This window comes from Mustela nigripes, chromosome 18, assembly GCF_022355385.1.
Source record: "Mustela nigripes isolate SB6536 chromosome 18, MUSNIG.SB6536, whole genome shotgun sequence".
NCBI classification, from domain to species: domain Eukaryota; kingdom Metazoa; phylum Chordata; class Mammalia; order Carnivora; family Mustelidae; genus Mustela; species Mustela nigripes.
In genome coordinates, this window is record NC_081574.1 from 15,275,513 (window position 1) to 15,299,592 (window position 24,080).

Here is a 24,080-nt window from a genome sequence, read left to right on the forward strand (position 1 = left end):
ATTCCTGTCAGTTCTCCTCTTAGTTAATATTTGCTTTATGTTTAAGGGCTCCTGTGTTTTGTGTGTAGATATTTACAATTGTTATGTCCTCTTGTTGGTTTGATCCCTTTATCATTACATAATGCCCTTCTTTGCCTCGTGTTAGTCTTTGTTTTAAAATCTATTTGGTGTGATATAAATATTGCTAGTCCGGCTTTCCCCTGCTCACGTCCATTTGCATGGTAACTGTGTTTCCATCCCTTCACTTCAGTTTGTGTGTCTTTAGGCCCAGCAGGGCAGCTGAAGCGGAAGTGGACACAAGCCAAGGTGTCCCAAGATTCTCTGTGCTGATGGCACCCTGGCAGGACAGCTGAAGCTGAAGTGGGTATAAGCTGGGGTGCCCTGGGATGCTCTGAGCAAGGTGTGCCCAGAGCAGGGGGAAGCTGAAGCCTAGGTGTTGTGCACAGGAGGTCCCTGAGCTCACCGCCCAGGGGATGCCGTGACAGGACAGCTGAGCTCAAGTGGATGCACTCGGGGCATGGGGGTGAGGGTTGGGTCTCTATGTACAGAGGACACCTTGGCAGGATAGTGAAGCTGATGTAGATATAAATGAGTGTTCCAGGACTATCTGTGAGTATCCTGAAGGGACAGTTGACTCTGAGATGGGGGACAGGCCAGGAGGTCCTGGGATGCTCTGCAAAGGGGGCGCCTTTAGCAGGACAGCTAAAGCTGAACTGGGTGCAAGCCAGGGTGCACCATGTTCTCAGTGAGGAGGGTCTTCTGGCCAGGCCGCTGGGACTGAGTCTGGTACAGGCAGGTGTGTTCTGGGGTGCCTTGCATAGGGGTACCCTGTGGGGTAGCTGAAACCAATGCAACACCAGCAAATGTTTCTAGGGTGCTCTGTGTGAGGGGCACCCTGCCAGACAGCTGTGTCTGAGGCAGACATCCACTCAAAGGTTCTGGAGCGCTTTATACTTAGGGAGCCCTAATAAACTGAAGGCGAAGTGGTGAGGGCCTCTTGTGTTCTGGGGTGCTTTGTACCTGTGTCACCTTGGTGTGAGGGATGGGGCTATAGTGAATGCTATTCAGAGGTGTCCTGGTGCGCACTGTCCTTCGGCTGCCTTGGTGGGGTGGCTGGGGCTTATGTGGCTACAGGTCTGGGGCTCACTGAGACGGCAGGTCAGCCAGGATACCTGGACCATGCACTGGTCCATGCTTTCAAGGGGGAGCGTAAACCATATCCACCAGACCCTCCCACCCAGAGAGTGTTCCAGCAGCTCCCCTAGCCTCTGGTGGAGTTCTAGTGCTATCTCATATGCCAGGCGCAATGTTAAACTTCATCTTTTTAAAGAAAAGAAAAAGGGGGTAAGGGGGGAAAAGAAAAAAAAAAAGAAATAAAAGGCAAAAACAAATATAAAAAAGCATTTTTTTTTCTTAATTTAATCCCCACCCCCTCCATGCCCAGGTGCAACTGGGGTTATTGCGGGCTTGCAGTTCCGGGGCTTGCTGTGGTGTTGAGCAGTCCCTCGGCTTCAGGGAGTATTCCTGCGGTTCCTTTGCCCTTTTATTTTTTTAACTTAAAGATTTATTTATTTTAGAGAGAGAGGGAGAGCGCCTGCATGCGCCAGAATGAGCGTGGGGGTAGGGGTAAGGGGGAGGGGGCAGAGGATCTCAAGCAGACTGCCCACTGAGCATGGAGCTCCACGTGGGGCTCCAGTCCCGGACCCTGAGACCACGACCTGAGCCAAAATCAAGAGCTGGTCACTCAGCCGAGACACCCAGGCGCCCCTCCTTTCGCCTTTTAAGCTATAGCGTTTTTTCTGTGTCCCATCACAGCTGGGGCTGGTGTGTGCTTGTGGTCCCAGGGTTTACTGAGGCAGCCAGTCAGGGCAACCAGACTCTATTCTCATCTGTGCTTTTAAGGTGTCATTCTTCAGTCCCTATGACTTGGAAAGCGTTCGCCCAGCTCCTCCATGTTTTGGCAAAGTTCTAGAACTACCTTTTATATGTTAATTGCTCTTTTAAACTGCTCCAGATTCTCTCTCTCCCTCTTCCTCTATCTCTCCCCACCCCCCAGATGTTCTCTCTCTCAAATAAATAAATTAAAAAATAATTTTGTGGAGAAAAAAGTACTGGACAAAGGATTTTGAAACATTGATTTTAGAAATTTATTTACATATCTTGGATGGAAGCAATTGATATAGTTGACTTGGAATTCCTGGAAAAAAAAGATTTTTTTTTTTAACATGGGAGTGCCAAGTATACTTGATAAAACAGAAACAAAATCTCTGCTCTCTGTCAAAGTTGCTGTGTGCATATACAATGTAGAGAAGTGGTATAAGTAACAACATGAGTCTTATCAAAAGAGAAAAAATCCTTTCTCTCTCTCTCTCTCTCTTTTTTTTTTTTTTTTTAAAGTAGGCTCCATGCCCAGCATTGAGCCTAATGCGGGGCTTGAACTTGTGACCGTGAGATAAGACTTGAGATCAAGAGACAGACACTTAACCAAATGAGCCACTCAGGTGCCCCCAAAGAGCAAAGGTCCTAAATAATTCCAGTATATAATAAATTGGATACAAATCTTATAAGACTAAATTGTATTCATCTTAAAAGTTTCCTTCTTATTACTGTACTCTGGCTAGTGCTCAGTGGGTGAAAAAAATCTTAAATACATCTCTACTAATTCACCACAATATTACATACCTTTCAAATCAGGAGCCAAAGGCCTACTCCTAGGACTGGAGGTGTCTTCATAAGTATCATAGTTGTCCAAATGGAATTTCTCTCTTCTTGAAATATAACCCTTTTTTGATGGGTCCTTCTGTGGACTACAGATTTTTTCACTTAAATTTAAATACTCTCTTTGAAGATTCCGCATCTCAAATTCTAAGGTATCCCTTTCATTTTCTATACTTCTTACATAGTTTTCTAAAAGTATTTTATCTTCTGCAAGTCTACTGATGCTATTTTCAAATTTTATATTTTCTTTACTATGTTTTTTTAGTTCTTCTTTTAGAATCTGATTATCTGTTTTAATTTCCATTACCATTTTTGATAACATTTCACATTCAGTGCCCATTTCTGACAAACTATTCTTATAAATACTTGCTTCTGATTTTGCATTTTTTATTTCTTTCAGAAAATTCTCCTCTGCAGTAGATTGGTAGGTTTGAATATTCTCAATTTCTCTTTCCATCATTTGTCTAGCAGCAATGGATTCTTGTAATGTTGTTTCAAGATTAAGTTTTTCATTTTTAATTGTTTCTATTATTTGAAGAAGCGTCTCTTGTTCAGTTTTTGCCAACCTTTCTTTCTCTTTTAGCTGCATTATCTCTAGTTGATTTTCCTTCAGTTCATTTTCAACTGAGCTTCTTTCCTTTAGAAGCTGGTATGTTTTTTTCTCTAGCATTTCCTTTTCATCTTGTATCAATAGAATATTTGTTTTCAGTGATTCCATTTCCATACTCATTCTATTATTTTCATTATTGACAATGGCCATATCATTTTGGGTTTTGTGTTCTTTACTTTTTAGTTGATCTAATGTTTCTATCATTTGTTGCTTCTCCAAACAAAGTTGACTATTTTTTTCCTCTAGAGTTTTGTTTTGTCCTACAAGAACATTATATTTACTAATTAATTTTTTCAATTCTTTAAGACATTCTTTACCATCTTCTTCTGTTTTAATTAACTTGGACTGAATAGCGTTCTTTTCTTCAACCAGATTCTTAAGTTCCTTTTCATACGTTTCGATTTTCTGTATCAGAGATTGTGTAGTAAAGACAAGAGGTTTTATTTTGTTCTTAAGGGTTAGATTTTTATTCTCCAGTTCCGTTACTTTTTTCTGTATCTGCATAGATTCTTTTAGGTAATTCTGTAAGTACTGAATTTTTGCAACACACTGCTCAGTAACAGAATTGACTTTGGATGTTTTCTCATTTTCAAACATTATTGGTCCTTGTTTTGATAGTGGTCGTGTCTCTTTGTCTTTCATTTCATATTTTGTTGGGTCAAAAAATGACAGTGTATGCCTTGGAACTCTGGAATGGAATTTTAAATCTGTAATATTCTTGCCAGTGATAGGAATTTCTTTACTGTTTTTCTCATTTCTCTTTCCCCTGTGCATTTCACTCTTAGATAACCTTTTACATTTCCTGCAAAAATTCACATGGAATTTTGATACGGTTTCCCTGAATGGGAGTAATTTGTTTACTAATGCCTCTAATTCTGAAATTCTCTTTGATTTTATATCTTCATTTAAGTTACTTTCTATATTTTCTTCCTTAATAAAGTTAGTTTCTTCTTTGTGACTGTGGGACAGGTCATATTTACCATTTCTTGGAACATTTGTGTCAGTTTTTAAAGTCTGAAGTTCATTTGTAAGTGCCAGTTCTCTATCATGTGACTTCTTTAGTTCTTCCTTCATTTGTTTGATAGAATGGCAGATATCATCTAAATTTTCACAAAATCCATGCTTGAGGAAAGGCTCAGTAATTTTGGATTTATCCAGAATTACTGTATCAGCTTGAGACATCACATTTTGAGGTGCATGAGGTAGAAAACTATAAAGGTTATTATAATTCTTTAATATGTCAGAATTTTCTGAGGGGTTCATAATTATGTTTGAAGCTGAATTATCTGTTGAAGTTCTCCAAGTTAATAGGTTCTTGAAATGTATTTGGGATGGAATATCTATACCTTGACAGAGATTGTTAACAGTATCACTGCTGAATTTTTCTTCTGTTGAATGAACAGTGTTGGACTCCTCAAAAGGATGAATTTTCTCCATAGAAAGGACTTCTTCTTGATTCTCTATAGGCTAGTGACAATAAAAAAGCATAGTATAAATGTACTATCATTTGCCACATGATAAGAAAATCAAGAAAATATTTTGTGGGGGATTTATTTTTATAGCCCAGATGAACATTTTATCCATTTCTATAGGCAAAGAAGCCTAATGAATATGACTCATTTTCTCCAGAAAAATCTAACAGCAGTTATTTTGAGATCTGTAACTCTGGTCTTCACAGTTTGCTTAGAAATTATATTTATTTCCTCAGAGGCTGACATACATGGGCCAACCCTTCAATATCAGAAATAGAAATTTAGAACCCATTAAGAGACCATTGTAGATAGATGGGGAAGATAGAAGCAATAGGTCAAATGCAGTAGGAAATTTAAGGAAGACGAGTATTTCCACTCTGGGCTATTTGTCAACCTTAGCTTGCATTCCTATTTCAGATGACTCTAGGGCTGTGTCTATTCTAGAAATGTGAGTTCTAATCACTGTAGACAGAGTGACTCTGGTTCCAGCCTGTTTCTAAAGAATTCACCTCAGGTCTTGGTCAATCCTAAAAGTAGAAAAATTCTTAAGTGGATAGACAGGCTAAAAAAACCTGCCTTATATTTCAATTTACTTGGGAATATTTTAGGTATTCCTCTGACAGTCCATTTGACCCTTGAAGAAGGTTAAAAATGTAAAGGTGAAGATAATCTGATTGTAGTAACGTTTTTGAAGTGACTGAATATAGAAATAGTTTTGTACAGAATAACATACCAAAGCTTTTTCAATGCATGTGCCGAATACTAGATTTTTTTCTGAGCTATATTGTGGGTTTTCTACTTCAATAATACTTTTGTTCAAGATTTCACTGATTTCAGACTGTACCTTTAAAAGATAAATTGATGTTATAATTTGATTTCAGATTTATACACTTATAAACTTATAGTTTATAAACTTCTAAACATAAGAAACATATGAATGTATAGGGATAATAGATACTATAATTAAAAGATACCTTTAAATTTCCTGGACCTAAAAATTCTTTCCCATCATATAGAATATAAAACAAATGTATTTAATTTATAATAATCTCTATCATTAAAGGAATTTTTAAAGAAAATTAAAAATTTTAAAGAAAATTATGGCTTTATTATATCATATGTATATTATATATATGATATATTATTATATGGCCTTATAAGAAAAACTTACTTTAGTAAAATGATAAAATTTTATGAACTACATTCAAGTAATTTTGGATTTTGATTTTTTATATTGTTGAATAAAGCAGAGACTTTTGATCTCTCTCATCAGAATTGTCTCTGATCAGAATCTCTCTCATCAGTCTGTCTTCTCTTGCCATTTCCCTGGAGCTGCTTTTAGTATAAGAATATTACGATGAAGTTTATATTGGATCTTCAGTGAGTATGTGTTGTGTTATGCACCGCCAGTATCCATACCCTATCCTTCTGTTAGTACTATCCCCCATTTGTTCTGGATGAAGTCCATGTGCCTTTGGTGATCCCACTTTCAGCTGCGCATGACTGAGAGCTAACCAGTCAGAACACTGCCTTCCTTTCAACGCGATTTATTTATTCAAGCACTGCATATGACACAATCTCAGGCAGTCATAATCAGGCCAAGAATTCAGTATAAGGGAGAAAAAAACATGGTCTCTTTGCCGACTGGAATCTGGAAGGATAAAAGCCTAGAGCTTCTAGAAGCCCTTTTGGTACCACATGGAATCTGAGAATCCAGTACAGTGGAAAGTAGAACCAAAATAAAGAGTGAGATGGTTTCTGATGACCAAAGGCCTGATCATATGGATTAAGCCACTGCCAAGTGAACTGTCCCTAGGATTTTCAGTTACCTGTGCTAATAAAATATACTTTTTCCCTGGGTCAATTTGAGTTAGATTTCAGATCACTTATATGAGAGTTCCCTTTTGTAGGCTATATATTGGTAGTATCCAAATTCAACTATAATAGAATGTAGTTTCCCTCAAATTTTGAGCCTGGAATATGTTGTGGCCTTATTTTATTACATTCTACATGAATGAATCAGTTGGCTAGTGGTCATTAGCTTGGAAATGTGGGGTGATATCTTAAGTTTGGGTATTTCCCAATAGAGATTAAAAGAAACATACCATACTAACATTCTGCAAAGTCTGAATTCGGAGAGCCTGAAATGATTCCAGCTGATGCTGAAGGGCCTGTAATAAAATGAAACATGGTATGAAATTGAACCATTTTGGTATATGTGCTGCCGAAGCGAGCACGAAATTGAACCATTTTGAAATTGCTATTATTTCTTATATATGTTCCCCAAAGTTGCCTATTAACAGAAATGATCACATGAGGGTCAAAGGACTCACATTCTTAGTCATTCTTGCTAATTCTCCAGTGTATTTTCATGAAGATTTTTGTGAAAAATCCACATCATTTTGGAAGTATTTATTCTGAAAGAGATCAGCCTTTATACAGGTATTTGGGGAAAAAACCAAAATGAAAATGAACTTACTTTCAGTGCTGATTGTGGTTGTATTTGATTTTCCGATTCTGATATGCAGCCATATTCTAAAAAGAAAACTGAAAAACCATTATGATCTAATTCTTAAGTTTTATTTTTAAACAACTGTAATAGAAAGTAGTCTCCTAACTTTCTTGGATAGTGAGACAGAGATATGAGAATTTGATGTCCATATTAGGACATCAAAGAACCCAATGCTAGTCACATAATAAGGTCAAGAAATAATTTTCACTTGGCTTAAAATACCTACTTGAGGTTCTAATAATGGTTTTACTTTTATAATAAACTATTAATTTGTAATGCCAAACTTGGAACTCTCAAAAACTCAATTATCTTTGTTTCTGCAATATAAACTGCATTAAAAAAAAAACTAAAACTAATAATCCTGTAATGGGAGACCTTTGACAAAGTACTGTGTAGGTCTCAGTGTCTATGAAATGGCCATGTGATGTTTTTCCTCATCATGGAAAACAAATTGGACTTACCAGCACAATTTTTGTCATGCTCCTAAGCAAAGTACTATAAAGATCCATGTGTTCCTTCCTAGAAAATAGGTTATGGACCTCTAACAGGGGAGAGACTATAAACTGTTTGCAAATTTCCTGACACACACCTCTCTTTGTCCAAATAGGTTTTTTGCTTGCTTTGTAAATTCTTATTAAATAATTAAAAAAAAAATTCAGTGTCCCAAATGAAATGAGAGTTATGTTGGAATGTTCCCCTAGGCTGACAATTTCTGCCCTGAGAGAAGTTTTCAAAAGAGATCAGCACATCTCTCCTTTGGAATGACAGTCTGCCAGATGTTGTAGGAGCTGGTTTGCAGAGTATAGGACCCCTCCCACCCCCATCTGGCAACTGGCATCATCCCTGAGAAGTTCAGAGCCTGGAGCTATTTGCTTAATTGAAGAATCCCACCTTCATCAGAGGGCAGGGAGGGACAGTAAGTCTGTTTGGATGTTGCTCAGCTTTGTATCTTACTAGGAATAAAACAGTAGTCTGAAATGTTCATCTTAGAGAGATTAAAAAAAAAAAAAACAAACTCAAGTGAGATCTGGAAAAATGCAACAAGTCATCCCAAAGTTTTTCAGACTCTAAGAACTTCTAAATGAACTCAAATTGCAAATCCAAACCAATATATTACCTAGAAGCCTACCACCCAGAATCAACCATTATGGATTTTAGGTACTCTCCTTTCAGTCAGCTCTCTATGCATATATGCAGAAAAAAAGAAATTATTTTAGAACAGTGGGATCATATTATACATGTTACTTTTGATAAGTAGTATTAAATTTATGTTTCTTTTTAATAGAACAAAGAAAACTGCAAAAAAGAGAAGTTATCACTATTACTCAGATTTTTTTAACTACATGAAAGATTATTTCCTATAAGATTCCTTTAAGCTAATGAAAACATGTCATGAAAAGGACTAACAGACAGGAATTTTTATATTTTTTTAATAACACACACTTCCTTTGTATTTAATGTTGTTTTTTCCCTGCCAAGAATGGGGAATAAATGATGAGAAAATTAGCTGTGATTATACTTGCTCTCACATTTACTTCCCACATTTCATGATATTTGCTTATTAAATTATTTTCACACTGTGATGTTTTATGATGTTTTACATTTTGTTATGTGACCTTAATTTCCACAAAGCTATTTAAACACAAAGATGGGACATTATTATTGTAAATATTTTCAGCCTTCAACTTTATTCTTAATGGATTTACTGTTCAAAATTCCATCTCCTTTCTACTTCTGCAGCATCAGTTTCCCCTTTCCACACAGGTTTCCTTTGTCTTGTTAGGAGGACTTAGAAGTTGAAGGCTAAACACTATTTCTTTCTAAAACTGAGTATGACATATGAGTCAAAAGAAATTTAAAGACTCAGTAAAGGGATATAGCAAATACAAGATTTTAAAGACAGAGCATGAGATTTACATACTGCTACTACATATATTTCCTTCTCTCTATCTCGTCCTTCTTTTCTGACTATAGTATGATTGCAGTTACCATGATGCTTCTTTTCGTATGGCTCAGTGAAACCTGAGCAACTCTGCTCAGAATTTCTATTTTCTTTGACATATTGTAGATATTTTCTCTAGACATTGTTCTTGGAGTCTATTGGTCTGTTCCTCTGAGATAGAGTTGCAGAGCCATTGTGTTTTCCGATCTGTTTTCTATAGCTTAAAAATTAGGTGAAGGGGTCTGGTGGAAAAGATATCATTTGGAGCTGTGAAAGCCTCCGTTGGAGGATGTGATCTCTGGCATTTTGCTGTTCCCTGAAACTGGGTAGAAATCTAGAGGAGATATATCTTATTACTGTAGGGAGATAGTCTCCTGACTGGGATCACTCCCTCAATTCAAGATGGAGTCCTGGAACTAGGACTGCCACGTAAGACTGTAAAGGTTATTCACTACACAGGCGCTCTGGCCAAAAGATACATGTGGGCTGAGATGTGTGCCATGCTCTACTACACTCAGCTAACTGGTATCCTATGTGGGTTTGCATGTACCCAGAGTTGGATATACCTTTCTCTAATCCATGCAGAGGCACCCCATGAGCTAGTGGCAGCCCTACTCAGAACTGCAGAGCCCCTCTTGATCAGTGTCCAGATTTACTCATCTATTCTCCTAGCTGTTCCTCTCTAACCAACCTAAAGACCAGTCAGCAGAAAGGAAGACACAGGTATTTCTTCTTTTTGTATTCACAGTGGGAGGGGCATAAATGAGTATTTTCAGAATTTTGACTTGTTTTATTGCTTCTGAAAGAAGCCAGTCTGTAGTTTGCCTTGTCAGAATCTTCCGGTTATTTATTTATTTATTTATTTATTAGACAGAGGTCAGAAGTAAGCAGAGAGGCAGGCAGAGAGAGAGGAAGAAGCAGGCTCCCTGCTGAGCAGAGAGCACAACACCACACGGGGCCTGGGATCATGACCTGAGCTGAAGGCAGAGGCTTAACCCATTGAGCCACCCAGGTGCCCCAGAATCTTCTGTTTTTATCTTTGGCCTCAATTTTCCAATTTTATGTCCTTCAGGTGCTGCTGGTGAAGTTTTTGCTAGTTTTCTAATTTTTTTTTCTTTTGTCCATTTCTTTTGGTACTGGAGGGGGAAGATCTAGGGTCTTCCTTGACTCTAAAATCTCTATCTGAAAGTCTAGAATAATTTTTAAAAGTTAATGATTTAGTTTTTGTTTGTTTCATATTTAGTGATTCATTCCTTCAACAACATCATTCACTCAAATATTGAGTGTCTAGTGTGTGGTATGGCCAATTGTAGGTACTAGAGACACAGCAATAAATAAGACAACCAAGACTCCTATGGAACCTACTTTCTGGAGAATGAAGAGCAAATAAAAAGCAAATAGAAATAAACAAGATACTTTCAAATAGTGGTAAATAACACAAAGAGGATAGGCTAATGTGACAGGGAGGATGGGGACAGCCCTGGAGAGGTGGTTGGCAGAGGCTTATCTGGCCTGGTCCCTGGCCTGAATGTGGTGAGTTTTAGCTAGGGGTGCTCTGGACTGCTTGTGAAATGAAACCTGTCACCACCTTCACTGGAACTGAGGCCCTTCAAAACTCTCTGGTCAGGAGACATGGTGTGGGCAGGGGTATGCACTGATATTCTAGGGGTGGGACCTTCTATGCTGGGGCTGAGGCAAGCATGTTTGAGAAAGGCAGTTCTGCTGGCTTCAGCCAAGATTACCATATGATGAGAAGAGGCCAGCCATGTGAACATCTGTAGGAAGAGATTTGGAGCAGAGGACATGGCAGGGTCCTGAAGTATAACATGCTTATCTGTGTTTGCAGGAAGGAAAGTCAGTATGGCTGTGGCTTAATGAGCAGACGGTAGCCCATTATGATTAGAGGTCAGAGGGGGAGACAAGGGCTAGATTATATAGGCCCTAGTGGGCCAACCTGAGGGGTTTGGCATTTATTTTAAGTGAAATGGGAAGCTTTAGAGTGTTTCATTCATGAGAATGATTTGATCTGAAAACAAACATATATAGGTCACTCTCCAGCGTGATAATGGGTTATAAAGTGGCAATGGCAGAGGTACTTTGGTAATCCAAGTGAGAGACAAAGTTGTCTTGGACTAGAATGGCAGAGGGGAAGATGCAGGAATGTAGGTGGATTTAGGATAGGTTTTGAAGATAAAACATTCCTAGGGGATTAAATGTGGCCAGAAGAGATGAAGGAAGGATGACTCCTGGTTGTTTTTGGTGAAATCATATGGATGATGAGTGCTGATGTTATTTACTACAATGGAAGAGAACGGAGTAGGAAGATGTTTTAGGGAAAACTTTTAGATATGTTCAAGTTCGGTTTTCTGTTAGTTGTCAAAGTGGACATCAAAAGGCAGTGGGTATTCTTGTCTCTTGTTCAGAGGAATGGATAGGAACACTATACTAGAAAATATAGATGTCACTGCTGGCCTAGACAAGGGCAGTTTCTGTGCAGTGACAGGCACGGAAGTCTGAAAGAAGTGGCCGGAGAGAATGAAATGTGAAGATTTGTGGGCATTGAGTATAGGCAACTCCTCTGAGTTTTTACTGTGGAAAGAAATAGGGTGGCTAGTGGTATAGAGTGCATGTTAGAAGAGATGTGAAGGTCAGGACATGCCTGCTTCCTGCTGGAATCATGTAGTAGAAAAAGGGAAGAATCACTCTGGAGAATGAGGGAGATTAATTGCTGAAGCCAAGTACTTGAGAATTCCAGGAGAGCTAGGATAAAGGGAATGAGCTTTGACTCAGCAGGGACAATTCTTCCATTGAGACTGGGGACAGCGGGAACAGGAGCAGGAAGATGGTGGTGGGAAGGTGGTGGTGGAATAGGAGGATCCCAGGCTCACTTTGTCCCATGAACACAACTAGAAAAAAGGAGAAAAAAGAATTGTACAAAATGAGAATAGATTTAGGGAAATCAGTGACTCTGCCAAATGTAATAATATTCATATTATGGGAGTCCCAGAAGAAAAGAGAAAAGGGGACAAAAACTTTATTTGATGTAATAGCTGAAAAATTGCCTAATCTGGGGAAGAAAACAACATCTAGATCCAGGAGGCATGGAGATCTCCCATCAAAATCAGCAAAAGCAGTCAACCACCAAGACATATTGTAATTAAATTTTGCAACATATAGTGATAAAGAAAAAAAATCTTAAAAACAGCAAGACAAAAGTCCTTAACTCCTATTCTTCTCAAACTATTCCAAAAAATAGAAAAGGAAGGAAAATTCCAAATCCATTCTATGAGGCCGACATTACTCTGATACCAAAACAAGATAAAGACAACACTAAAAAGAGAACTACAGGCCAATATCTCTGATGAGCATAGTTACAACAATTCTCAAATGCTAACAAACCAAATCCAACAATACATTAGATCATTCACCAAGATCAAGTGGAATTTCTTCCTCAGTTGCAAAGGCAGTTCAATATTTTCAAATCAATCAACATGATACATCACATTCATAAAAGAAAGGATAAGTGTGATCATTTCAGTAGGTGCAGAGAAAGCATCTGACAAAGTACAACATCCATTCATGGTAAAAACCGTCAACAATGTAGGTTTAGAGGGAACACACCTTAACATAGTAAAGTCCATATATGAAAAATCCACAGCTAATATCAAGCTAAATGGGAAAAAACTGAGAGCTTTTCCTCTATGGTCAGGAACAAGACAAGGATGTCCACTCAAACCACCTTTATTCAACATAGTATTGGAAGTCCTAGCCACAGCAATCACACAACAAAAGAAAATCCAGATAGGCAAGGGAGAAATGAAACTTTCACTATTTGCAGATGACACAATACTCTGTGTAGAGAAAACCCTAACAAATCCACCAAAAGACTGTTAGAACTGATAAACCAGTTCAGTAAATTTAAGATACAAAATCAACACACAGGAATCTGTTGCATTTCTATACATCAATAATAAAGCAGCAGAAAAGAGAAAGCCAGGAACCAATCCAGTTTACAATTGCACCCCAAACAATGAGACACCTGGGAATAAACTGAACCAAAGTGGTGAAAGACCTGTACTCTAAAAACTCTAAAACACTGATGAAAGAAATCAAAGATGACACAAAGGAATGGAAAGACATTCCATCCTCATGGATTGGAAGAACAAATATTGTTAAATGTCTATACTATCCAAAGCAATTTCCATATTTAATGCAATCTTTATCAAAATACCAATAGCATTTTTCACAGAACTGGAACAAACAATCCTAAAATTTGTATGGAACCACAAAGGACCCTGAATAGCCAAAGTGATCTTGAACTAGAAAAGCAAGCCAGGAGACATCACAATTCCAGACTTTAAGTTTTGTTACAAAACTGTAGTCATCAAAACAGTATGGTACTGGCACAAAAACACACATAGATCAATGGAACGGAATAGGAAATTGATAAATAAACCCATAATTATATGGTCAATTAATCCTTAATAAACCAAGAAAGAATATCCAGTGGGAAAAGGAGAGTCTCTTCAAAAAATGGTGTAGGGCAAACTGGACAGCTACATGCAAATGAATGAAACTGGGCCACTTTCTTATACTTCAACATAAATAAATTCAAAATGGATTAAAGGCCTAAATGTGAGACCTGAAATCATAAGAATCCTAGAAGGGAATACAGGCAGTAACTTTTTTGACATTGGCCATGGCAAATTCTTTTTAGGTATGTCTCCTGAGGCCAGAAAAATAATAAAATAATAAAAATAATAAAAGCAAAAATAGACTATTAAGACTACATCAAAATAAAAAAGCTTCTGCACAGCAAAGGAAACCATTAACAAAACTAAAAAGCAATCTACAGAATGGGAGAAGATATTTGCAAATGTCATATCTGATAAAGGGCTAGTATCCAAAATATATTTTAAAAACTTATACAAATCAATACCCCCAAATAAATAATCTAATTTAAAAATGATCAGTTAACACAAATAGACATTTTTTCCAAAGAAAACACACCGATGACCAACAGACACATGAAAAGATGCTCAACATCACATATCATTAGGGAAATGCAGGTCAAAACTACAACGAGACATCACCTCACCTGTCAGAATGGCTAAAATCAACACAAGAAACAACAGATGCTGGTGAGGATGTGGAGAAAGGGGAACCTTCTTGCACAGTTAGTGGGGATGCAAACTGGTGCAGCCGCTATGGAAAACAGTGTGGAGGGTCCACCAAAGATCTACCCTATGAACCAGCAATTGTACTACTAGGTATTTACCCAAAGAATAAAAAAAAAAATACTGAGTCAAAGGAATACATGCACCTTGATATTTATAGTAGCATTATCTACAAGAGCCAAATTATGGAAATAGCCCAGGTGTCCATCGACTGATAAATGGATAAAGAAGTGGTGTGTATACATATATATGGGGGGATACTCTTCAACTATAAAAAAAGAATGAAATCTTGCTATTTGCAGTGACATAGTGGAGGTAGTATTATGCTAAGGGAAATAAGTCAGAGAAAGACAGATACCATATGATTTCACACATGTGGAATTTAAGAAACAAAACAAAGGAGCAAAGGGGGAAAAAAGAGAGGCAAACCAAAAAGCGGACTCTGAACTCTAGAGAACAAACTGATGGTTACCGGAGGGGAAGGGGGAGGGGGGAGGGGGATGGGTCACATAGGTGATGGGGATTAAGGAGGGCACTGGTGTGACCAGCACCAAGTGAAGTTTGGAAGTGTTGAATTGCTGTATTGTACACCTGAAATTAATATTATACTGTATGGTAACTGGAATTTAAATAAAAACTTGACAAACAAGAAATGGACGACAGCGGATAATATGGGTACACAAACAGGTAGGTCAGCAAATTTTAAGTTTGAGGGTCATGGAGTTTGGATCTGATTGCTGCTTGTTTTTTTTTTTTTTTTTTTTCCACAGTGTAAGATTATGTAATGAGTTTAGAGGTAGTGGTGAAGGGTTTTAGAGATTGAGGAAACAATAAGAGTGAAATAGTTATTTGGAGTAGTTTTGATTTATTGCTTTCTAAAGGCTATCAGAAAAACTTTTTGTTTTTTTATGAGTTTTGGAGACATTGGCTACCACTTATTCCCAAAGGAAAGCTAATCTTAAAATTCAGTAATACTTAAATAACCACATAGAATTATATGATTCTAGAATTGGAAGGGAAATTACCAAAGAGGCACAGGAGGGGGAACACAATCACAGGTCATCATTTATTAAGTCTTTGATAAACATGCAATATTGAGAGGTGTGTAGACAAAGTGAAAGATATGGTCCCAGCCCCGGAAGCTGATACTCTACTGGGAATGCAAGAAATAGTATTCATATTATATTGAATTAAATTGTCTAGCTGTCTCATATTTAAATGTGAGGAGTGAAAAACAAGATAGTTTATCAGTGGGATGGCTTTCGAAGTACTTAAAGATATGGGGAATTTATTCTGAAACCTGCAGAGGATTATGTCATAGTCAACCTACAGGCACACCTCATTTTATTACGTTTGGCAAATACTGTGATTTTTTACAAATTGAAGGTTTGTGGCAACCCTGTGTCAAACAAGTCTATTGGTGCCATTTTTTTCCAATAGCATCTACTTATTTTGTGTCTCTTGTCACATTTTGGTAATTCTCACAAAATTTCAAAAATTTTCATTATTATATTTGTTATAGTGATCTGTAGTCAGTGCCAATAACTTGCTGAAAGCTTAGAGATGGTCAAAATTTTTTAGCAAAAAGTATTTTTTAGGGCGCCTGGGTGGCTCAGTTGGTTAAACAACTGCCTTTGGCTCAGGTCATGATTCCGGAGTCCCTGGATGAGTCCCACATGGGGCTCCCAGCTCCACGGGGAGTCTGTTTCTCCCTCTGACCTTCTCCGCTCTCATGCTCTCTCTTACTGTCTCTCTCTCAAATAAATAAATAAAACCTTCAAAAAAAAGTATTTTTTATACTTCGTACACTTTTATGTACATTTAAAAAATAGACAATGCTATTGCACGCTTAGTAGACTACAGTAATATAAACATAACTTTTATAGACACTGGGAAACCAAAATATATAACTCGCTTTATTGTGACATTCTCTTTATTGCAATGGTCTGGAACCAAAGCCACAATATCTCTGAGATATGTCTGTGTTAAGTGCATACCTGTAACTAATAGATGAAGGAGAACAAACGAGTTTTTAAAATGCAACATAGTAATTACTCAGTATAAAATGTTAAGTACTCTGTAGCCAAAGCTTTGTCATTCTCAGATTCAAATGCAGAGTTTTGCTCTGACAATATAAATTCATTCCTAGAAGGAACTGTTTTACAGAGCCTAATGAGGTGTGACACCGTCTGCTTGGGGCTTTGTCAGGGAAGCTACAGAGTCAGGCTGCCTGTGCTTGAATCCTGGCTTTGCCATACACTTGCTATGAGGGACAACACAAGTAGTTATCTGGTTTGTAGGTAAAGCCCTTTGCAGAATAGAATGCATGGTACCAACTAAATGCTCAAAAAATATTTATTCCAATCACTACTGCAGAGACAAGGGTATTATGGATATGATAGTAAGTCAGGAAATGTCAAATTTCCAGTTGCAATGGAGGGGAGGGATGGCTGCTTGAAACTCTTCAATGTTTCCCATTTTGTGCTCAATAATGCCCCAGATCCTGACGCAGAACTACAGTGTCCCCCCCCCCCCATTTCCTTGCTGATCCTCTCCCTTCGCTTTCCCATTTCACCCCAACTGTTCCTCAAATGTGCCAGGCATTCTCCTACCTCAGGGCCCTCACGGTTGCTGTTCTCTCTGCTCAGATGCTCTTTTCTTGGAAATCTGCACTGATTACTCCTTTACCTCCTTCAGGTCTTTGCTCAGAAGTGATCTGCCCAGTGAAGTCTCCTACCACCCTACTTAAAATAAAATCGCACACTCCTCACCCACCTCCAATCCTCCCGCACTCTCTCTGTGCATTACTTTGCTCCATGGGATTTACAAGTCCCATCGTACACACAATCTCATTTGTTCCTTCCAGGAGAAGGTAAGCTTCGTGTAAGCAGGGATTCTGCACATTTTGTTTGCTGTTGGATCCCCAGCACTTAGGACAGTGCTTGTTCAAAAATATTTGTTAGACGAATGAACGAATGGATGGTTGGATGAATGAATGAAGACTTGGGTAGAACAGGGCGCTAAAAGCCGCACACGGTGAATACTGAAGTTTCAAAGCATCCTTCACATCTTCATTCCAACCAATCAAGGATTACATAGGCTAACCACTTTTTTATAATTAAAGAGACCCCAGAAATACTATAGAGTTTCTTTAAACTTGGCATTATTTATACAAGTGGGGTTAATATTCTGTTGGTTAGTACTCAGGGAATGGATCACATGGTGACAATGAGGTATAGATAGAACGGAAAAAGAGGACAGAACAAAGCCATACCTCCTAGTTTTGCCATCTAAGGCGGCACCGGAGTTCGAATCTATGCTCCTAAAAACCTGCCCTTGCTAGACCTTGCACTTGTAACCTATCTGCTTTAGCCAGATGGACTGTGGCTCTTAAAGAAATGTATGTGCTATTTTGCACGCAGCTTCATGTTCTGTGATGTTGGCGTCTTTCCCCAGAGCCCTGAATCTCACTCGCGTTAGGGAACACAGGATCTTGCCAAATTAAAGTACATCAATTTCTTCTCACCTTAAATACTCTCTTCGAGGTAAACATGGAGCTGTCGCAGCCTCTCTATTCCCTGTGAAGACTCTTACTCCCTGTTCAGGTTTCCTATGCACAAGGATGCCTGCAGGTCTTTGTGGATGGTGGGGCACAGAAGAGTTCTGGCAGGTCACTGCACTGTCCTGCTCGCCTCCCCTGGGATGCTGCTTATACTGATGGCTCCTGGGCTTCCAGCTGTCTTTGGTCTACTCAGATGTGGCTGCTTTAGCTCTTCTTTCAGGGCCCCTCGATAAGGCATTTGTGAAGATCCTGAGTTTAGGAAGGTGCAGAAATCCTGCCCTGATCTCAGGTCACTTCCTTCAGTGCCTCTGTGTCTTGATTCCCCATTTGCCACGTGTGGGTTTTGGGCAACGGGGGGTCCTAACTTAGCACATCTCTTTAGATACCGCCTTCTACCCAGAGCGCTCTGTTCCTTCCCTGGCTTGTCACACTGGCCACCAGGCTCTTCCAAGAGGTGTGTAACCTCCTGGAGCTTCTCTCAAGGAAGTAAGAATGCCGGATTCTCAATATGATACCCCTAACTGGGGATTTACACATATCTTATTTGTGGTTCATGGGGAGCTTGGAATTGTAGCTCTTTGCTTATTTCAAACAGCCTCCCTATACAATATCTTGTAGTCCACAAATATTTCCTGTAAAAAGTATTTTCTTTTGGGAAAAGTGTGTATCTTTTTATCATCTGCCTAAAATATTCTTCTTTGGTATTCAGAGAAGCAGTACAGTGTAGCACGATAGGTAAGGCTGGACTCTGGAGACGCCCTGCTGAATACTGGCTTTGTCACTTGCCACCTGTGAGACCTGGGGAGGGAGTCAGTCACTCTGTGCCTCAATTTCCTCATAAAATGTGGATGATGGTAGTACCTACTTCATAGGGTTGTTGAGAGGATTAAATGAATTGATACACTTAAATGCTTGGAACCACATCTGGCACAATGTAAGTGTGCTGTGTTAGCTCTTTTTAGTCCTATAATAAAAGTTCCCCGAAGTACCTGTGGACTGGAAGTGCACCTGTCAGGCCCGTGGATTTAGGCAGGGGACCCCTTGTCTATAGTCAAGGGGCAGAAACACCACTGCAGTGGAGATATTACCTGTTTCACTGCCACCACTTTCCTTTACCCCGTCAGAGGAATTTAGGATCTTGGACGCTGAAAGGAGAACGCAGTCAACTTCGTCCTCTTCCTCGTGATGCTTCTCTGCAACAGAACCATAGGTGGCTTTCAGCTTCTTTGGGAGAAGGGAGGCGAGGCGTGTGATTCGGGCGCCCGAAGCGGCCACGGGAGGGCGCGCTGGGGCCACGAAGCGCGGCGGGACCGGGAGCCTCCGGGGCTGGAAGCAAAGGCCGGGCGTGGGGATGTAGGCGGCGGTTTTCTCCCCGGGGAGAGCAGGGTGCTCGGCTGGTCGGGAAGATCGGCTCTCCAGAAGGGACCCGCCTTGGTGCTGAAAGGGCCGGGGCGCAGGGGGACGGCGTCCTCCCCTACCCGTCCACGTCCCAGGGCTCCCCCTCAAGAGACAGCTCCCCAGCCCGGCTCTCACCAGGGCCCATTTCTGCTGCTGAAGGTCTCCTCCCAACTGCCTTCTCCCACGCATTCGGCCCAGTAGCTCCGCGCCGGGGCAGCGCGTTGCCTGGTAACCTGGAGGCAGGCCCCTTCGAGCCGCTGCAGGGCACGTGCGGGGTCGGGGTGGTGGGAGGCGGAGGTGCGCGCTGGGGTCCCGGTCCCCGGACAGGGGCGGTTTGCTGTGCCCTCCCAAACCCGGGGCCGGTCTCCCTGGGCAGTTACTCCTGCCGCCGCTTTCGTGACCAGAACTTGATCTTGATCGTAGCTGGACTCTTAAGGCAGCACCTGTTGGACCAGAGCTGTGGGGACAAAGGCTCCAATGCTTGGAGACAGGCAAACACCTAGGAACTTTCTCCGTTTTTTATTTCATTGTTTATTTTGCTTCATTCCTCGTTTTTCAGCCTATCCGCCGGAGTAGTTTCAGCGTTTGGGGATTTGAACAGTCCAACATCAATATTGTGAAAGGACTTTTGTTTTCTTAAAAGAAGACCCCGATTTCCAATAATGATCTTAAAATAATAATGAAATGTATGAAAATGTGCACATTAAATCTGTCTCCACTGATCTCCATATGTCAAAGCTCGCTTATTTCCTGTGCACCTGGGCGAACCACTTGCAAAAGATGGATGTTGTGTTGGAATCTGGAACTCGTTCAACTAAGGGCTCGTTCAACTAAGGACTGGCGTAGCTGCAGGCGATAACTTTGTGTAGAACAGAAAATGGCGCTCTTTAAGTAAAAGTTTTGATGAATATGTAGTACTTATTTTGCAAAGGCAACCATTACGGATAGAATATAAAATAATTGAAAGTTCAAAACTTAAGTCACAGTAAGGAATTTAAAGTTATGATACAGTAATTTATAATAATTATATGTTTTGCTTTCATGGAAATGAAACTCATTATGGTAGTCTCAATGTTTACTTGCTGTGCTTTCTCGTTTTCTAGAAGATTTGAGAGTCTTTCTTGTGGCATTGTAGACAATTTGAGTAAATTGCGTTTTTGAGAATTTATGTTCTGCATTGATGAATATAGTGACAAAATTAACCCCCCATCTACAAAAATTTTCAGCAATGTGTAGTTTAACAGACACATTGCTGAAAATTTTTGTAGATGGGGGGGTTAATTTTGTCACTATATACTCTAAATAATTTACAGTATTTTGAAGTGAGGATGTAGATAAAACACCACCACAATTTAATAAGTTAATTTCAATACTAATGGAATTTCCATAACAAATGCCATGTTTCATGTAACTATCAAAACCAATAATATGCTAATATAATGTAATGTTCTCTCATAACTCTAATTTGTCTATGTGATATATGTAGATTATGATGGCAAGTGAATATTTGTTACTATACAGAAATTTCTTGGGGATTTAAATGGGAGGATTTTGCGACACTATTTAGTATAGAATATGAAAAGAAGATGGTAACTTGCAATGTCAAACTCAAATTTACGAGGTGCCATAATCTCATACTTTAAGATACTTCCCAGTCAGAAAGCAGTTCTTAGGACAGTTTATTTGAGAAGTTAAATCAACAAGACCTTTGGATTTCAAACATTTTTCTTTTGTAAACTAAATCGTATCTATATTCTCAGAAGAAAAAAATAATGTGTCAAAAACTTATTGTAATTAACATAAAAAAGCCTATCTTTGGAGCCTACAAAGTTATAAAAATTAATACATTAAGAAAAATCTTTTAAATAATAAAGATGTCTATGATGTAAGTGGCATCCCCTCAGAAGAGGCCTCTTGTGTAGGACCTCCCACCAACAATTACACATGGAGACCCTCTCTGGTGAGAGAGAACCTGGAAATTCTAATAAGAGAACACATCTGTGGAGCGCCTGGGTGGCTCAGTGGGTTAAAGCCTCTGCTTTCGGCTCAGGTCATGGTCCCAGGGTCCTGGAATTGAGCCCCACATTGGGTTCTCTGCTCAGCAGGGAGCATGCTTCCCTCTCTCTCTGCCTGCCTCTCTGCCTACTCGTGATCTCTGTCTGTCAAATAAATAAAATCTTAAAAAAGGGAGAGAGAGAGAGAACACCTTCCTAAAAAATGAGGGTGGATGGTAGACATTTCTCTGGGGGCCTTCACTGCATTTCTGAATGTATGTTGAGGAAATCTTATTTGAATACTCAGGATCACTTAAAACCATTGTCATCTATCACAGCCAGTACTTGAAACTCCATTCTGAATGTGATTCAGTGACTTCCCCGATGTGAGCATGAGTTTACTTCTCTGTACAACTGGGAGCCAACAACATTGTTCTGAGGATTACTGGGATCTTGTGTGAGGGTCCCACTACAGCAGGTACGGACGATAGCTGTGTCGGAGGACGACCATAATAGCAGCTCTAGACCTCAGAGTCTAAGGTGAGAGTTCATAAATAGTGTTGTTAACTTTTCCTTATTTAAAAAGATTTTATACTTCAGTTGAAAAAGATTCAACGATTCTAGCTCAAATATCAGAAAAAATCTATATTTTAAAAAGTAGGGAAGTGTACTCTCTAATTTGTATTGTATATCAACTTTCTTGATGCATTTGTCCAACTTCTAAAAATTTTACATGGTTGCTAAGTAAATGCACATTTAGATGGCCTGTAAAATGTGAAGTCCTCATTATGTTTTATTTATTAAATTATTTTTTGATAAATTTAATAATTATGGAAAGTGCAAAGAATGATGTAATAACCCTTTGCTTCTATCTCCCAGAATTAACAGTTATAATTCTACTGATGTATTTGGCTTATATTTATTTAGACAAATTAAAACGTTACATAGACGTGAACTCCCTACCACTGCCTATCCTGTTCCTCCGTCCCCATGTTCTTCCCACAAGAAACCACTATAATGAATTTAGAGTATTGCCTTACAGTCCATTCTTACATCTTTATAGTAATTACATGTGTGTTCTTGAGTAATGTAGATGGTTGCTCTTGTTTGTTTTAAAAATTTTCATGAATGATATCATAATTTTGTTTTATTCTGCAGCTTGCTCCTTTTACTCAAAATTATATATATTTTTAGGTCTCTCTGTATTAAAAAAAATAGGTCTGTAATTGAGTTGTGAAAATGGGCTTAAATATCTTAGTTCTGCTGTTGTTTTTGACTTTTTTGGTTTCCTATTTATTTATTTATATACTTGTTTTGATTTTTAAAAAAATATTTTGTTTATTTTTGAGAGAAGTGAGAGAGAAAGAGAGTGAGGAAAAGAGAGAATGAAGGTGATAGGCAGAGGGAGAGGGAAAAGGAGGCTCTGCTCCCTAGAGCCTGGTCCCAGGGGCTCAATCCCAGAACCCCAGGATCATGACCTGAGCCAAAGGCAGACACTTAACTGACTGAGCCACCCAGGCGCCCCGTTCTTTTTTTCTCTTTTTTTTCTTTAAATTTTTGAAATTATCATCCACTTAAAGTAAAGTTGGAGCTACATGTTTCATTTTTTCTTGAACCTTTAAGAGGGAGTTGCTGACATGGTGTCCCATCACTCCTGAATGCTTTGATATGTACTTATAAGGACATTCTTCATTAAGAGCACAATATGGCTATTAAAATCCAGAAATTAGCACTGATACATTACTACTATCTAACCTTCAGACCCCACTCAAGTTTCACTGATTCTCCCAATATTGTCCATTAGACAAAAGGGTCCAGTTCAAACTCTCGCACTGCACGTATTTGTCTTGCCTTTAATCAGAGTCTCGTAAACTCAGAGTTTCCCATTTCATTCGGTGGGAATGGATTACCTTCTGTTGCTAACATGATTGATGTTGTTGCTTAAATTTTCCTAGAGGGGTCAGTGAGAGTTTCTTTATCTGGCTTCTATGTACATTTGACATGTCCCCTTTATTGCTGGAACATTTCTTCATTTTTTTGCCTAGACAACCAGATGTTCCCGTCTCATCCCATACTTTCCCTGCCCTAGCCTTGAAATCAGCCCTTCCCTTGAGGAACCTTGGTTTGTTTTAGAAGAGAATGGTATTGTATTTAGAAACCAGGAAGTGAGTGTTAGGTGTGAGTGTTGCTATCTGGGTATAGCTGCTCCCAGGCCATCTTAGTGGATAGAGCTGGAAAACGCCTGGATACACATGCACACATACATACTGACATCTATACCCATACTACATCCGAACACACGGACATTTGCATCCATATTTAGTTCTGTATCTATCTCCATATATTGAGTTCATGATACCTCCAGTTCCAGTCCAACACCGTAGTGCTGTTTCTAGGTCTCTCTCCATATTGTAATTTCCCTTAATCAACAGTGAGAAAGTTGACTCTTGTTATCTTTCCTATATTTATTTATGTGAGTAATACCTTTGTAGATATCCATTCTCTCAATGCCAGTCTCTCAGCAGGTCCCATGGAGATGTCCTTGCCATCCAATTGGGTTCTAATACCCTGCACTGCCTCTTCCCTCCTAACTTTGCCTTTGACTTTGAACCCTGTATTGGGCCTGTTCTCCACTTAGATACCCTCCTCCCCTTCTTGGGCTCTGTGCACACTATGCTGGGCCTCCCGTCTGTGT

General features: G+C 39.3%; 2 protein-coding genes across 2 annotated transcripts in view; one reads left to right on the forward strand and one right to left on the reverse strand.

Annotated features, from left to right (window-relative positions):
- Positions 1 to 24,080, forward strand: part of CFAP96 (cilia and flagella associated protein 96) — a 164,503-nt gene that overhangs the window by 26,594 nt on the left and 113,829 nt on the right. The gene's annotated exons all lie outside the window — the stretch shown is intronic.
- On the reverse strand, positions 703 to 21,896 carry CCDC110 (coiled-coil domain containing 110). Its single transcript, XM_059384457.1, has 7 exons — positions 21,859 to 21,896; positions 19,082 to 19,848; positions 7,280 to 7,335; positions 6,906 to 6,971; positions 5,534 to 5,644; positions 2,683 to 4,795; positions 703 to 839 (listed from the first exon to the last, which is right to left on the reverse strand). Exons 1-7 carry the CDS (start codon positions 21,894 to 21,896, stop codon positions 703 to 705), a joined length of 3,288 nt encoding a protein of 1,095 aa, XP_059240440.1.

Excerpts from the sequence above, each read along its gene's own strand:
- CCDC110 (XM_059384457.1), bottom strand. The coding sequence starts at position 21,896 with ATGGTCGTCCTCCGACACAGCTATCGTCCGTACCTGCT. Across the intron at positions 7,336-19,081 it reads AAGTGGTGGCAGTGAAACAG|AATATGGCTGCATATCAGAA; the intron begins GTAATATCTCCA and ends TTTTCTTTTTAG. Across the intron at positions 4,796-5,533 it reads CATGCATTGAAAAAGCTTTG|CCTATAGAGAATCAAGAAGA; the intron begins GTATGTTATTCT and ends TATTGTCACTAG.